This window comes from Protomyctophum bolini (assembly GCF_963924005.1).
Source record: "Protomyctophum bolini genome assembly, chromosome: 16".
Classification (NCBI taxonomy): Eukaryota; Metazoa; Chordata; class Actinopteri; order Myctophiformes; family Myctophidae; genus Protomyctophum; species Protomyctophum bolini.
Window position 1 is genome coordinate 42,187,657 of NC_137877.1, and position 17,500 is coordinate 42,205,156.

The window sequence follows — 17,500 nt, forward strand, 5'->3', positions numbered from 1 at the left end:
TTCAACTAAAAGGGGTGGGGCAACTTTGACGATGGAGGAGAGGGCCATTATATTTATTATATATGGAGGAGAGGGCCATTATATTTATTATATATGGAGGAGAGGGCCATTGTATTTATTATATATGGAGGAGAGGGCCATTGTATTTATTATATATGGAGGAGAGGGCCATTATATTTATTATATATGGAGGAGAGGGCCATTATATTTATTATATATGGAGGAGAGGGCCATTATATTTATTATATATGGAGGAGAGGGCCATTATATTTATTATATATGGAGGAGAGGGCCATTATATTTCCATACTCACTCCAGAGGGGTCACATTGCATGCATGTCGTAGCAAAAATATATATAATATATTTTTGCTCTATTTGAATTGTAATCCTTTTTAATTGGGATCCTGAAAAGCCATTTTAACTAAATACAAATATATTGGACATAAAAAAAGACAGTGACATTATTTGTAATACTACTCAGCAAGCTACTAATTTAAAGTGTAATTAAAGCGGGTCATGGTTGGAATTGTAAACAGCTGAAATCAATAACATATCAGTATTCCAAAATTAATCTGAGGGCCACATTAAGTGAAGGTGGGGGCCACATGTGGCCCGCGGGCCGTCAGTTGCCCGTGTATGAGACTAAACGTTATTAAATAAAAATGGCGGGAATGCTTTAAGCAGTTCAAAGACACACAAAATAACACCATTTCCCCAGTTTATTTAAAAAAACTGTTATTTCAACGTTTGTTTGGAAATCAAAGAAAGCCTTCAGTACAGTACCACAGGACCGTTTTCTCCACACATAACTTCACATCAATGACAATGGAACAAATGGATACAGTGTACACTTGAGTAGATATGTCAGAAACGTGTGTTTGTCATTTGTAACGCATTAGCCGTGTAAGGGATTGTAATTGCATTGCAACATATGTTCTATAGGTCGGACAAAAAAAAATAACTCCAATTTAGACTAGACATATTTTACTCAATATTTCAGAATTATGCCCCCAAAGGCAAAATATACATTTAGGCCTGACCTCAAAATTAAAAAAAAAAATCTTCTAAATACTCCAATGTTCTGAAATAAATATTTTCACGATTTTTCAAAAATAGCAGAGCTACAAGCTCGTAGCACGCCACTTGGTGGCACGCTATGAGCCTGTAGATCTGCTATCCCTGGGTCGGCGGTTCGAATCCCGGCTCCTCCTCCTGTCTACATGTCGAAGTGTCCTTGGGCAAGACACTGAACCCCACATTGCTCCCGATGTGCTGGTTGGTGCCTTGCATGGCTTCCGCTGCCATCGGTGTGTGAATGGGTGAATGTAATGCACAGTCCATGTAAAGGTGTGTGAATGTGTGTGTGAATGGGTGAATGTAATGCACAGTCTATGTAAAGCGCCTTGGATAAAGGCGCTATATAAATGCACCATTTATAACATAATGCTTAGTTAAAACACCCAAAAGGGGTTCCCGTCCAGAATGGGTTAACTCTTGAGAGCGTAAAATGAAAAACCAAATGGGCCCCGTTAAGGGTCCATTTGGTTTCATTTTACACTCTCAAGAGTTCAATCTTTGTTAAACATCCGCATTACTTCAGTTACAAGAAGTCTACACAATTAGAGAATGTAGAAGAAAAGCATGGAATTGTAGACAAAGTCTACTCTAATACAATGACCAAATATTCTTTAGTTTTGGCTCCGAGAAGCTGAATGTCACCGAATGGCGGTCCGTACGTGGCTCAAATGCAGGACAAATAACGGGCCTGGAAATGAAAAAGGTTGTGGCCGGGGTCACTTTGTGGTCTCTGTTCTCCCTATCCACATCTTCCATCTCCTCCCATTCAAAAGGTTGTGGCCGGGGTCACTTTGTGGTCTCTGTTCTCTCTATCCACATCTTCCATCTCCTCCCATTAAAAAGGTTGTGGCCGGGGTCACTTTGTGGTCTCTGTTCTCCCTATCCACATCTTCCATCTCCTCCCATTCAAAAGGTTGTGGCCGGGGTCACTTTGTGGTCTCTGTTCTCCCTATCCACATCTTCCATCTCCTCCCATTAAAAAGGTTGTGGCCGGGGTCACTTTGTGGTCTCTGTTCTCCCTATCCACATCTTCCATCTCCTCCCATTCAAAAGGTTGTGGCCGGGGTCACTTTGTGGTCTCTGTTCTCCCTATCCACATCTTCCATCTCCTCCCATTAAAAAGGTTGTGGCCGGGGTCACTTTGTGGTCTCTGTTCTCCCTATCCACATCTTCCATCTCCTCCCATTCAAAAGGTTGTGGCCGGGGTCACTTTGTGGTCTCTGTTCTCCCTATCCACATCTTCCATCTCCTCCCATTCAAAAGGTTGTGGCCGGGGTCACTTTGTGGTCTCTGTTCTCCCTACACTGCTAAAACACTAAATCTTACTAAGTATATCTGGCTTATTTCTATTCAAAATACCTCATCATCTTAATATAAGATACATCATCTATTTCTGTGAGATATAGGGACTTGTTTTCATACAGTTTAACTTGAATATCTTGCTATGTCATAAAATCTTGAAACGATCTGGTATTGAGTCATGTTTTAGATAAAACAAGCATATTTTGGCATATCACTAATTTTTAAGCTGTTTACTATTTGTAAAAGTTTTATATCAACTAATTTCAAGAAATAGACTTAGTTTTTTTTTAATACATCTTTATTGGAAAGATTTTTCTTCCCCTCACAACAAAGTAGGCCTATGTGAAATGATGTCTGTGAGCTCATAATTAATTGGGATGTACTTTCTATTATTGAATGTTACATAGTAGTGGCATATAATGGCATATAATCAACAAGATTTCCAGCATCAACAAAAATATTGGCTTGAGCCTGGTAAGGAACTTCTATTTTCTATTTGTTTATATTGGTCAGCTGTTTGTATTAATGTTGTAAGGACAAGATCACTTTGGTAGAGGTTTGGGTTGTGTAGTGACCTTGCCATGATGTAACTATAAAGGTGGGCAAGCAATCTAATACAATTGGTCCATTGCCTCATTAACTTACATTATTACAGTGAAACATCTCTCAAAGTCACTCTTATATATATGTAGCTATACAGTAAGCACTTTGTATGTGTATTGAATTGGTCATTATGTTCAGGTATGATCTCAATGCTGTACACACTTGACATGTTTGGGAATTTTCAATTCAGTACACACTGTGAGCAAATACGTTTTGAAATGCCAGATATTAAATGCAATATTATTTTATGTTTTGTTTCTTTTGTTGTGAATGATATATAGTGGCCTGTCCAGCATGGGAAGGGTGCTCCAGTCAGTCAATACTGTATACTGAAGATGTGCTCCACTGCTTTGTGTACTGTACATAATCTGCTGCTGTATTTTTTTTAATATAAAGGGTTGAGAAAATAAATATTTCATTTGTTTAATACAAGACTTGTTCAATGGTTTTTGTTCTTCATTGTCAACGCCATTGACAATGAAGGAAAATTTACATCATCTTGTCATCAACAATCAACAAACATTAAATCCAATTAACAAATAATTTAATTTGTTTTGACAGTTTGTTTTATATCATCATTAAATCACCTAATCGATGTTGTAAGGTCAGATCAAATCAAACTTTATTCATAAAGCACGTTTTAAAACAACCAAGGTTGACCAAAGTGCTGTACAGAAAAAAGGGTAATACTAATAACTTAAATGTGGATGTAAAGCCGCGGTCTGTGGTTCCCTTCACTTCCAGCGTGTAATGTATTTTGACCATATGCGTGTTCCGTTGTTTACACTTTGCAATGAGCATATCCGGTCCCGACCAGACTATGTAGTGTAGGGTACAGTTCCATTTTAGTTATCTTGAATTTTAGTTCCACTGCACAGAATTCAGGCAACAAAACGTAATATGTACATGCATATATGTTATAAGGCTATCATAAATAAAGTAAACGATGCGTTTTAAATTGATTTATGAATGAATTAGTATTACAACCCCCCTACTTTTTTTAAATGGTAGCGACCCACGAGCCGAAGAAAGCCGAAGACAACCGAACGGAACGCGGCTCCTTTGATTGTCAGTATGAAACACAGCTGGGTCCACTAATTCAAATTGTAGTTTGTACCGGTAAGGTAATTCTGTTCACCTCCACCTTCTTTACACACCGTCTTTATTTCTCTGCGACTTCACCAACGAAACCTTATTTGAAACGAAACGTTATTTCTGGTAAGTTAAATACCACATGAAATGTTACTTTTGAAGTTGATTACGCGGTTTGAAAAATGTTATTAATGTCATTGTGTATTGTGCACATGTTTAGAAGCCAACAACAAGTGGAGCTAACCAGGCCAACTAGCCAGTTCTGCTAACATGGAAGACTTGGACGACGTTGCTGTGTCAACTTTAAGGGGTGATGCGTGCAAATATCTTTAAACAACATCAGATAACTATTGATTTTATCCTAGCCATGGTTCATGACTCTCGTATTAATGTTATCCATTTATTTGACGTGTCTGCGCTAAATGCTATCGCGTTGTTTGTAAAAAAAAAAACTTCAAGCTCACATCACAGCATATGGGGGTCGCGTTGTGAGTTTGTAAATCTGGTCTTTTTTTCTTGGGTCTAGCTTAGATAAAAAGCCATAGTTGCATGTGCTGTTGTATTTATTACAGACCTGTTTTAGCACTGTACAAATGGACCAGTAAGGATCCATTTGGTTCCTAATTATCAGTCAGTTAGCTGGTGACCACCAGATCAAATCACTCTCACTGATATTATAAAATATACACTTCTCATTTGTCAGAGTTATTGCTAAAATATTTGCAGGTCCAGTTGTGTTGTATTAATGAAAACAAATTATTAATAAACAGTTATTTCTCTTCCTATTTCCCTGTAGCTGCCAACATCAGTGAGGCAATGATGGGCACCCTGACTCGTGAAGACTTGAAGGATCTTTTCCCAGGCCCAGAAAACTTCTTGAGGAGGAAAGCAGTCTGGCGTTCATGTCGTGATGATCGTGTTGAGGTCAGTTTCTACAATAATTAAGTACCAACCTGTATGTTCTTTAGTGATTTATTATACCACAAGAATTGTTCTGCTTAACACTAACACAATAATAATGCAAAACATGATCAACTATTATTACCGGTAATTACTTACTCCAATATCCTCTAGATTAGAGGTTAGCTTAAACATGGTATACTTGTGCTATGCTGTCAGTGCAGTTTAACACAGTAAAAAGGAAATGTTGGTTTACCAGTAGTTCATAATATTTTATTTCATAGGAATCTGGCAGAGAAGACTCGGGGAGTTCTACTTCTGTTAACAAGTCACCACTGCCACAGACTTCCACTCCGAATCCTGTTAGAGGATGTACAGCTGCAAAATACACAACCCCTGAAAAGGTTGTGAAGATCTCCTTCCCAGACTACGTAGTACACACAGACACCGAACTTGAGCACGTCCGAAAACAATACTTTGAGTTGGCGAAGAAGGGTGACGAGCAGACCTGCCAAATGTCCAAGGACCTCAGATGCCGGCTCATCCGTAACACCATGAACAGTATGATCGCAATCCTGAGGGCAAAGGGGGATGCTGAATCTGACAGATACCCATCAAAGCCAGAGGTTACAGCGATGGCAAGAAGAATAGTCCAGTACTACCCCATGCTGCAGGACCTGAACAATAACGATACATGGGTAAGTGAAATGTATCCAGTTGACTAAAGTGTTTAGTATTTTAAGTGGAAATTACAATGCTTTACTTTTGTCTTGTACAGGCCACTGTGTATGGACAGCTATACAAAAGATTGCAGAACGTGAGATCCCCCCAAAAGACTGTTCCAGAAGGCAGACCTTCCAAGAAGCACCATCTGCAGCCAAAGGTGCCTCCTCTTGAGGAGCCACATTACTCGGATGACATTTCCCTCATTATCGACTCCTCCTCAGAGGGGAATTTAATGAACAGAATGTAATTTTAAATATAGAGCTGGTGTGTGTGTGTCTGTCTGTGTTTTATAGCCAACAAGCCGGCGGACATTGACAGTCCTGACTCCGACAGTCCAGCAACCATGGCCAAAAGAGGTGATCTTCAAATACACTGTATATGTACTGTATATTTTATTTCTATAGTGTATCTCCAGGTCTTTAATAAACATAATGCAATTTTAAATATAGGTGTCTGTGTGTCCTTTTTATAGCGAACAAGCCAGCGGACATCGACAGTCCTGACTCCGACAGTCCAGCAACCATGGCCAAACACTACAGAACCCTGCAAGTGTTGTACAAGAAGAAAAATCCAAACCACGAGTCTGTCTCTCAGCTCCTGGATTTGGAATTCAAAGCCAGAAGAGCATTCATTGATTCTGATTGCATTCCAGAGGAGCACAGATACGACAGAATTATGGAGGCATATCCTTGCTTCAATGTCATTGGACATGTAAGTGATTGTTGATGAGGCATAATTATAAACGTTTTGCCAATGTCCTCCTAAAGGATGCATTTAAATGTCTGTATTATATATTCAATATTTCATAGGTGATGGAGGAACTTCGCCGCATCCTGAACAGGAACAACAGCGACTACATTGGTCAACTGAAAGGAAGATGGAATGATTTCTGCCTGAAGGTGCAGTTTTATGATGTGGCGAAAAAGTTGATGAAACCTCCAATGGGAACCAAAAGTAAGCACTTGATGTTGGGTCCATGTATCAAGTTAATGTGCAAGTGTCTTGTCTTTCTTTTTAATCTCCTGGCTGTCCCATCAATTGTTTAATGCATTGTAGATAATCGTGCATTTATTCAAAGTATAAATGTAAGGAATCTTTTCCTCAACAGTTCAACAGGCTCTCATGGTCCTCTGTGCACTGCCATCACTGTTCCCCTCTGCGGCTGCTGCTCCCAAGAAGCTACGGGACGCGAGTGAGGCTCTTGTGCATGTCCTGGAGGTGAGCTGTGTACAACATTACAGTATATTTGCCGTATACTATTCACCAAAAGCAACTCAATCGGATGTGTTTAAATGGTTATAGCTGAAGGTCCTGCATATAACCATATCAGAATTGAGCTGGCTTATAGGTTTTAAAAATCACACCTGTGTGAAGTGAGTGGCGCTACTATATTAAAGTCTAACTCATGTTGATTAGGTAAAGTGATGTAAAACAAACGGTGCCAACACAAACATTAAATTATCTTTATTGTTAATGGGATTTAATCTAATGTTTGTTAGAAACAAGATGACATACATTTTCCCTGCATTGTCAATGGCATTTTTTAAAACACAAACCTGTGTAGATAGGAGGGGCTAGCGCCCCTCAAACACTGAAATGATCCTTGAAACAAAAGTGCATTACCTGATGGATGGATGTGTTTTGTGTTAAAGGAAAAAGAAGACCCTAATGCGTTCTTGAAGAAGCGTCCTCTATCCTGTCCTGTGCTGGTTGTGAGTGAGTCAGACTGCATCCTGGCTATAGGAGATGAGCCCGTACACACACTCCCAAAATGTGAGGTAGCAGATGGTGTTTTGTACCTTATGGCCTATTATACCTTACACCTTACATACCCCAAGTGTGTATCCACCCTGCTTTCTGTCATACAAACGGAGGTCCTCTTGGACAAAATCCATGAGGGAGACCTCACTTCATATTACAAGAAGGCCATGGCTGATTGGAAAGCTTTCATTGGCCAAAACTAAAGCAATGGTCGGATGTGGACTTTAGTTACCCCCCTCCCCATCCAGATTGTATGCTAGGCTGCTGCAATCCAGCATTTTGTGTAGACTTGTGTGCCCCCCCCCCCCCCCCTCAGTATTTCAAATCCCCAACAGTTACAATGTTAACATTGGTCAGATGTTTGAAGTAGTGTTACTGCAACTTAGCACAAGTATGCTACATTTAATTTGGTAATCTTCCCCTTTTGAAGCAATGCCTGTGTTTTATATTAATGTTTAAATACATATACAGTAAGCACTTTACGTGTATTGAGGGACATGCCATTGTTCTTTGTTAGGCACGACCTCAATGTTATAAACATATTATGACATGTTCTGCAATTGTCAATATTGTTACATTGTATACATGTTTAGTTCATTTCAGTACACACTGAGCCAAAATGTAAAGCATCTAATGCCAGACAGTGCAATATTGTTATGTTTATTATTGTTGTGAAAACTAGCCTCCTCTGTCCAGCTAATGGCTAGATCGAGGGGTGATTGGTGCTCCAGTCAATACTGTGAAGTTATGTGATGCACTGCTTTGCTGCTGTATTTTATAAAGGGTGAAATAAACATTGTTTGTTTAATGCAAGACTTATTTTAATTGTTTCAGCCTTATTTGAAGTAGACAATGGGTCTCATATCTAGGACAATATCACTTTTGTAGAGCTTGCAATAAGATGCATACACCTGAATTGAAACGACTAGGCTTGCCAAACTGGGCAAAATGTCTTGTATTGAGACAAAAATAATGTCCTAATACTAGTAACACATGTTCAATTTGAGTATTCCCAGCTAATATTTGATCAGTCATATAACTTACTATCAGCTAATATAGCTAACAATGAGTTTTCCCCGCTAATTTCAAGTTGTATTTTTGTCTAGATAGCCCACATTACATCTTATTTCAAGAAATCTTGACAAGCTAAAATATACTAGTTCCATTGGCAGATTATTTTGCTTATTTTAATGATAATACATCTTGTATTTTGCTTATTTTTTAAGTAGGTTTTTTCCAGTGTATCCACATCTTCCATCTCCTCCCATTCAAGCCCACAGCGGATTTTGAGCTCTTTATGTTTTTTCCTTCTTGTTTTGAGGCTATATATATTATATACAACTTTTTTTGTCCTGAACTCTTGTCACATTTACCATTGACAATGAAAGGAGAACCAATCGGCTTTTTGTAGCAACACAAACATGAACCCCTTCTGACCTGAGATCAGATTCTAAAAATGTCTTCTGTCAGTCGTTAGTCATACTGAATAACCACTGACAGAGGGCTCTGCAGTAACATGAACAAGACAACAGACATACTGAATAACCATTGATCTGCAAAGGAATGCAATGAGCATTTAAATCAATCAATTGGTTGATTGATCATGATGGTGACACATCATTCTAACACATGCATTCATCAAGAAGGGAACAACTACAATCAGAATTAAGAATACAAAGTGTTCAACTGAATATCGCTATCAGTATTCTTAACATGTCTACCATGTCTTACACAGCTCTGCTGTATCTCCATAGTTGTCCCAAAGCGTTATCCCTGGATAGAGAGGTTGTGTGAACGTGGTTTTAACTGTGCAGAGGAGGGTCATTGTGACAGAAACACTGTAGAAGGACAGGGTGCCTGCCTTGTGATCCAGATACACCCCCACTCTGGAGGAGACAGGCCCTGACACTATAGTGACAACACCGTTGTGGATGAACCTGTAGCCGTCACTACAGCACCGTAAACACCATGTATCATTGGTTCCAAAGGCCATGCATCTGTCGGTGTCTTTATAACAGACTTCTATACGAGCCCCATCACCACTCCTCTCTACCTCCCAGTAACGACGTTCAGACAGACCCTCTGTACACAACACCCGAGGATACCATACAAATCTCTCTGCATTATCAGGGTAAGGTTGTTGTTGTTCTGTAAAAGTCACCTTCCTCTTCTCCTCTGACAGGGAGAGATGGTTGTTTATTGTGTTCACGTCCAGAGACAGAGGACAGGAATCTGTGAGAACACACGACAAAAGAAAATCCAAACCTCATCAACCTCATTGTGTTTAGAGTTATAGTCTCTCAGATCTCAGAACTCATTAGACTGAGCTTCAAATAACATGTCGGGTTGAAACGTCAACATTCAGAAACAACATTCAACTTGGACTCACATTGTAAGAAGTCCTTCCTGGTCTGAGGCTCCGCTGGATGTAAAACATCAACTGCACACACTGGAGACACAAGAAAACAGTAAACGTCGTCATACTGAAGGATGGATTCAACTGGAGACACAAGAAAACAGTAAACGTCGTCATACTGAAGGATGGATTCAACTGAAGTTCCAAAAAGTTAAAGCTATTATAGCTCGATAGTAATCATTGCTTTAGTAAACAGAAAATACATGTTCAGGTGGGTTACAAATGTCAACCAATCAGGAGAGAGAACTCCTCAAGATCATCAAATACTAATAATCTCATCTCTCCATTGAGTAATATTATTGTTGCTTAATTCTTATTTTACTGTCCAATCTGGACTGATGTGTACCATCAGTCTGTTCTAGTTCAAACATCTCCACTTGCCTTCTGGCTTCATCCATCCATGTTTACTATGAAAAACAAGAAACACTTTTAAATCTCACCTATCTGTGGCCAAGTTGTCTTCAGGATGTTGTCCAGTTGGTCTCTCAGACCAGACACGACATCAGTCACATCTGTGAAGGACCTCAGAGGACCGACGACCACACTGGGTGAGACTGGAGATCCAGTGGAACTGGAGAGAGACTGGAAACTCTGGAGAGAGACAAGCAGAGAGACCAGTAAACCACTTTAGACAGGGACGATCAATGATGATCATCAGTGCCCATACCCGAAGGCGGGGTTGGCGAAAGGGCCTTTCTGTGTGGAGTTTGCATGTTCTCCCCGTGCCCCCTAGGGTAGGTAGGTACCCTCACAAAACTGCCTCGCCCTGGCCAGCCGGGGCGCCTGATGGAGAGGAAAGGAACTGGTTGGAATAACGTGTTCCTTCCGCGTGCTACATCCAACCAGGGAAGCTCGCCCCTGTCAGGTGTAAAGGAGCAACTTGGACACTCGGGCATGAAGGAAGCATGAGTTCAAGTCCGTTGCTCTCCCCTTGTCCCCCATATATGGGGACTAGGTTGGCGGAGGGTGTGTAGAGCCCAGGATCACATTAGATGATTGACACAGGGATGAAAAATGGGTTACAAAATCGTGGGATAAAAGAAAAATATATAAAAAAATAATATGATCAATAGATCAGTGCATTGATCACAATATTGTAGAGTTGAGCTGATGTTCTTGTTGTTTATCCCATTCTGAACGGGAACCCATTTTGGTGTTAGCATCATGTCGTGCTTTATCTATTGAAAAATAGCAGATCTACACGCTCGTAGCGCGCCACCGAGTGGCGCGCTACGAGCTTGTAGGTCTGCTATTTTTGAAAAATCGAAGAACGACTGACATTTTTTTAATCTGATCTCAGGTCAGAATGGTTTAAACAGACCAGTGTGTGTCCAGTGGAAACCTCGTATGAATCTGATCTCAGGTCAGAATGGGTTATTTGTGAACGCTGACGCGTTTCGGCAGAGCCTTCTTCAGAGCAGACTAAAACGTGATGAAACACATTTTATTTTGGAGTGCTGCTTATTCCATTTAGTTGGTTTATGAGTTATAAGTTATTTTAAAGCTGAGCTCCCACTGCCTTAAACAAAGGGCAGTCTCCAGAGGAAGCACACCTGTTTTTCTTCTTTCTTTATGCTGATCATTTAGGTCTGCTAGTTTTGGAACATGTTTTTCTTTAATGGAAACAATCATGCACTAAAATGATTTCTAAAATTGATGATCTAAAATGATTGTGATTAGGCGATTATGTAATAATTTGTATAATAATACTAGTATTATTAACTACCAGCATGAATAATGGCATGTTATCAAGTACTCTACTATAATGTAATACATTAAATTATAATAATATGAAGCCGATTTGTTCTTTCAGAACCAAAGTGTCAAAAAGCCACGTGTGGAACCTGAATGAATGTGATGTTGTCCTCAGTGTTGGACAGCTCCTCCAGCTCAGCATGTCTCCTCTCCAGCTGCTCCAGGGTCTGTTCCAGCTGTCTCAGGAGAGCCTCAGTCTGAGCCACGGCATTCTGCTGCTGACCTCTGATCAGTTGTTTGAGCTCGCCACGTCTTCTCTCAATGGAGACCATCATCTCACTGAAGATCCTGTCACTGGCCAGCACTGCTGCATCTGCAGAGCTCTGCTTAACACACACACACACACACACACACACACACACACACACACACACACACACACACACACACACACACACACACACACACACACACACACACACTATATTTTATACGTTGGCTGTTTTCAAGCTCATATCATGTCACATGGTGCCGCAATATGAGCTTGTAGATCTGCTATTTTCAAAAAAATCTTGAAAATATAATTTTGAACTCAAATCTTTGCTTCTGGAGGTCCCTGGAATAAAATATTTTGAAATGGGGGTCCGGTCAGATATATCTCATTTTAGGGTCCTTGACATTAACCCCTTTTGGTGTTAGCATTACGTTATGTTTTAGCTATATAAAAATAGCAGATCTACAAGCTCATAGTGCGTTAAAGAACCACCATTCTTCTGTACGTTAGAATCTGATCTCAGGTCAGAATGAAAACTGTCAGGCTGTAGAAGACATTTTTAGAATCTGATCTCAGGTCAGAATGGAAAACTGTCAGGATGTAGACATTTTTAGAATCTGATCTCAGGTCAGAATGGAAAACTGTCAGGATGTAGAAGACATTTTTAGAATCTGATCTCAGGTCAGAATGGGTTAAATTGTTTTGAGAACCACTCACGTTCAGGGCCTCCAAGACCCGTGTCTGGTCTTTCAGCTCGTTCTTCTTCTCCTGGATCTTCTGCTGGACTTCATCCTGACTCGTCGCCAGCCGTTTCTGCAAGAAGCAGGAAGAGATACAGTTTGGTTTGTAAACATTGTGGACTTTTTCATGTCGGGACCATAGACTGTAAAACATATGGACAAAGCGTTCTCCGGGTCTGATATGGACGTAAGATGAAGCCTGTCAGTCCTTGAAATGTAAGCTCACAGTGCATCGCTTTGTGCCCTGCTGCGAGCTTGTTTTAAATCTGCTATTTGTTTAACATCTCTAAAAAATAATGTATTTTGTGTCTTCAAGTGATGGTGGTGGTGCTACTGTACCCGTTTCTCTGCCCTCTCTGCAGCAGCTGACACCGTGTCATGGCCCTTGTGTTCCTCCATGGTGCACACATAGCAGATGGACTGTTGGTCTGTGCGACAGAACACCTCCATCAGCTTGTCATGACTGGAGCACATCTTCTCCTGCAGTTTGTCGGTGGCCGGGACCAGCTTGTGCTTCTTCAACACAGGAGCATCGTAGTGAGGCTGGAGGTGAGTCTCACAGTAAGAGGCCAGACACGTCAGACAAGACATGAGAGCTTTGCGACGTCTGGCTCCGGTGCAGAAATCACAGGCCACGTCTGTTGGAGCGGCGTACAGCGGAGCAGCGGAGGCAGCAGGAGACTGCTGAGCTCCTGCACTGCTCAGCTTCATCACCAGCTGGAAGTAAAGAGAAGAGGAGGGGAGGTCACACACCCAGGAGACATTCAACACAGTCATTGTGAGCTTCATGGTGATAAATGCATCGCAACGTTATTTTAACACAGGTTCTGAACTTTGTTCTGAAGCCTTGTTAAAAATGTAGCTTACAATATACGCATTTAGCAGACACTCTTAACCACTACTAGGTTTGCCCTAAATGAATGACAACCCCGGGTGGCAGCTAGTGGCTCAGGGGTAGAGTGACAAAGTGTCCTTGAGCAAGACTCTGAACCCCAAATTGCTCCCGATGTGCAGGTTGGTGCCTTTCATGGTTTCCTCCAGCATCGGTGTGTGAATGTGTGTGTGTGAATGCACCATTTACAAGCCAAGAATAGGGGCACTAGGGGTTTAATGATTGACCAGTGCAGTGACTATAACAAAGTCAAAGATCAGAGTAAATTACCCTAGTCAACAGAACAAAGTGCTATAATACCATCTAAACCTTAACTAGCACCTGTTTAAACCAGTAGTTGTCAAATTAATAATTATGCATTTGTCCACAGACTCCCCTCCCATCTCAAAATACTTTTGCCAGGGACCCCCATAAAAAAATTATGTCATTGCATATGGTGTTCAGATATGCATTGTGAGCTTGTAGATCTGCAATGTTCAAATAGCTGATGTACCGTTTACAGTGGTTAAACAGACTGTGATCATGCTCTATTATCAACCCATTTTTATGGCCCTTTAACTGCCTCATGGACCCCTGGGGGTCCCCAGGCCCCACTTTGAGAACCTAAAAAAGTCATGCTTAGTATTTATGGACAAACAATGTAGACCATTATGGGGAGTAATTTGTCTCGTGTAACTTTTAAGTTGGCATTTAAATACATTTTTACAAATATATGACAATTTGTAAAAAATAATTTATACTTGCAGGCGCATTTATCATAAAATATCATTTGTAAATCATCAACTCTGTGTCAGAGTTGATGATTTGTGGATTTTCTCAAAGCATTTGTGACTCCAGCCACTTGTGGATTTTCTCAAAGCATTTGTGACTCCAGCCACTTGTGGATTTTCTCAAAGCATTGGGACTGAAACCAGCACAAGGTAAAAATGTCTCAAAAAGGTGATTGGCTGCCTCGTTGCTAGGCTGCCTCTAAGCCAATGGGAGACTTACCATAAATCCCATAGTCTGAAGTCTTCAGACTATGGGATTTATGGCAGTCCAAGTTCCAGTAGATGAGTTGGATGCTCATTCATTATTGAGATCCTTGGTCGTCCAGTTCCCCACTGTATTTCAAGTTGGACTGGTGTTGGAGGATGTTGTTGATACTCTCTCATGGTCTGAACTGCAGTGCGCACAATTGTGTTAATGCCTCTCTAACCTCCTGGGACACCGGAACATGCTGTGACACAATATCAATGAAAACTATTTCCTGTGCACATGCAAATTCCAGGTAGTCCACATCCAGGGGTGCTTACTGGAGAGAATGTGACACCCTGTCATAATTTCCGAGACCTGATGTCTAAGCAATTCCTACAATGCAAAAATAATAGGACAAATTTGGTGAGAGGAGCCAGGCTTTTACAATAAGGTCATAAGTGTCAGTATAATATTATGACGTACAGTATCACAGTCAGTGACATGTCAGTGTCATATCACAGTCAGTATCATGATAAGTATCTGGAAAAAAGGCCACAGCAAAAGGATTTCAGTTCAACCACTTTAACCCCCAATGTACAAGCTCACTATTGCTATGCCACAAGTTGTGAGCTTGCAGATCTGCTATATTTTCAGAAACATTTAGACCATTTGGAGGATTTTCCCCCCTCAAACTAACTTTATTATAAATCTTGAAACGGGGGTCCCACTCCCTTTCACAAAATATTTTCAGGTGGGGCCTGGCCGCCCGGGGGTCTGTGGCCAAATGCATTGATGAACCACTGTTTTAACTGTTTTTGGTTTAGCAACCAAAATATAAGGTTTGTGGTGGAATGTAAATAATATGACGGTAATTGGCCTAATCATTTTATTGAAGTGCAGGACAAGATGTATTGTTGTCCATTTTGCAGCAGGTAACACTGAAAATAATGCTACTGCATATCATTAAAAGATCAAATCAAATCAAATCAAACTTTATTTATAGAGCACATTTTAAAACAACCAAGGTTGACCAAAGTGCTGTACATCAGTGGCAAAAACAGAGAACAGGCAGGAGGAAACACAGAATATAAACGAGAAAACACAATAATAAAAATGACAAAAATATAAGCATGAAAGCAGAAAAGATGAAGTAAAGTAATGCTAAACTTAAAGTAAAGTAGTCTAAAGTAAACATGAGCAATCTAGACCTAGTCTAAACTATCTTAATGAAGGCATATGAATTGCTATTAATCATAATGAATACATACCCATCCCAGTGTTTCCTGCAGGGAAAAGCTTTGGCCTGGTGCTGGGCGCAGGGGGGCATTCTGGCGAAAAAATTGATTAATTCATTAATTCATTTGATTAATTCATTGATTAATTTTATTAATACGGTAGTTTGTCTCAAAATGATTCAACAGGAAAAAGGAATGCCAAATGCAGATTTACAATTCACATGCAGAATTGAGGATTTACAAATGGTATTTTAGGATAAACGCACACACAAATCTATATATTTTTTGTAAAAATACGAAATACATTTGTAAATCGTGGAAAAACATTTGCAAATCATAGAAAAACATTTGCAAATCTTGTAAACACATTTGTAAATCTTGGAAACACATTTGTAAATCATGGAACATTTGTAAAAACTTTCGAGACAAATTACTCCCCATAGATAGACTATAGGCTATCATTATCAACATAAACATACTATGTGAACAAATAATAGCCTACACAGCATGTGCATAGTAGAACTGCTGTGGCCGAAAATGGAGTTTCATGTGTGGCAGTGTTGTTTTTGGCAGCAAATTTCTATTTTAGTTTAGTCATAGTCTTTGGACTGAAACTTGGATTTTAGTCGACTAAATCTACAGTTGATTTAGTCGACTAAAATGTATTTTGGCGGGTCTTGATGCCGTCGTAATGAGTGTTTTTACACTTGCTGAAAATAGCCGATCTACAAGCTCACAACGCGTCATGACGCGTTGTGAGCTTGTAGATCAGCTATTTTCAGCATGCAACCAAGTGTAAAATGACTTATACTGCAGGATCGCTTGTCCACTATAGTCCCTTCCTATCATTTTAGTCTAAGTTTTATTTGTCGACGAAATTGTCAGTATATTTAGTCTTAGTTTTAGTCATCGTAGCTTAGTTTTCATTTAGTTTCCATTTGTTTGTCAGTGAAAATAGGTAGTCGACGAAAACAACACTGATTGTGTGGTTATGTAGCCTCGGAAACCCAGACGTTTTTATTTCCAGGGAGGAAAAAAAAGTCTGGGTCTGAGTCCACTTCAATTCGGCATAGAGTAGCGCAAACATTGCTCACTCTCTGCTGATTTCTGATTGTCTGCACCTTTGTAAAATTGACATAGGTTTAGGTTTGTTTATTTAGCATATAATACAAATAAATGACAATAACATATAAAAGAAACAAAAATATAATGCAAGGAAAGGAAGAAGCCTATAGGCTTATATGGAATCCTTTCCTAAAGAAAGAGGTTATTGGTTTAAAAGATTAAAAGTTCATTAAGAACAGTACATAAATCTAGAAGTTGTCAAAGGGGGGCAGCTGTGCAGTAAAGAAAATAAAATACATACACACGCACACATGTACACACACACGCTCCTCTCTCTCTCTGTCGCTCTAAGTAATTAGTCTCATGTCGCACAGCTGCACATATATTGCCTATGCCATAAAAAGCATAGGTGAGTTCCAGGCTAGTGTGGTTGTAACTTTGTAAGGTCATCTCACCTGAGCCAGCAAGGTATTCTTTTTCAAAACGGGTCTAGGACTGAAGCTCACTCGGCACTGGGGACAGCAGTAGACTCCAGTGTCATGGTGGTCCCAGTGACCCTCGATACAGCCGCTGCAGTAACTGTGTCCACAGTTTAGACCCACTGGTTCCTTCAGAATGTGCAGACAGATAGTACAGCAGAACTGCAGGTCCTGGTCCTGCTCACATCCCTGTTGTTGTTCTGCCATTTCACTGACGACCACGTTCACACACTGAGAGAAAGCACAACACAACACTTTGGTTTACTCTGACGGGGAGAGAGAAAA

The 17,500-nt window shown here is 40.2% G+C and overlaps 1 protein-coding gene across 1 annotated transcript; it reads right to left on the reverse strand.

Annotated features, from left to right (window-relative positions):
• Positions 1-1,702: 1,702 nt before the first annotated feature.
• Positions 1,703-17,481, reverse strand: LOC308330326 (E3 ubiquitin-protein ligase TRIM47-like). The gene is made up of 8 exons (XM_080785175.1): positions 17,192-17,481; positions 12,927-13,304; positions 12,565-12,660; positions 11,723-11,956; positions 10,319-10,469; positions 9,852-9,911; positions 9,624-9,694; positions 1,703-1,766 (listed from the first exon to the last, which is right to left on the reverse strand). Exons 1-8 carry the CDS (start codon positions 17,420-17,422, stop codon positions 1,743-1,745), a joined length of 1,245 nt encoding a protein of 414 aa, XP_080641301.1. The 5' UTR covers positions 17,423-17,481; the 3' UTR covers positions 1,703-1,742.
• Positions 17,482-17,500: the final 19 nt, after the last annotated feature.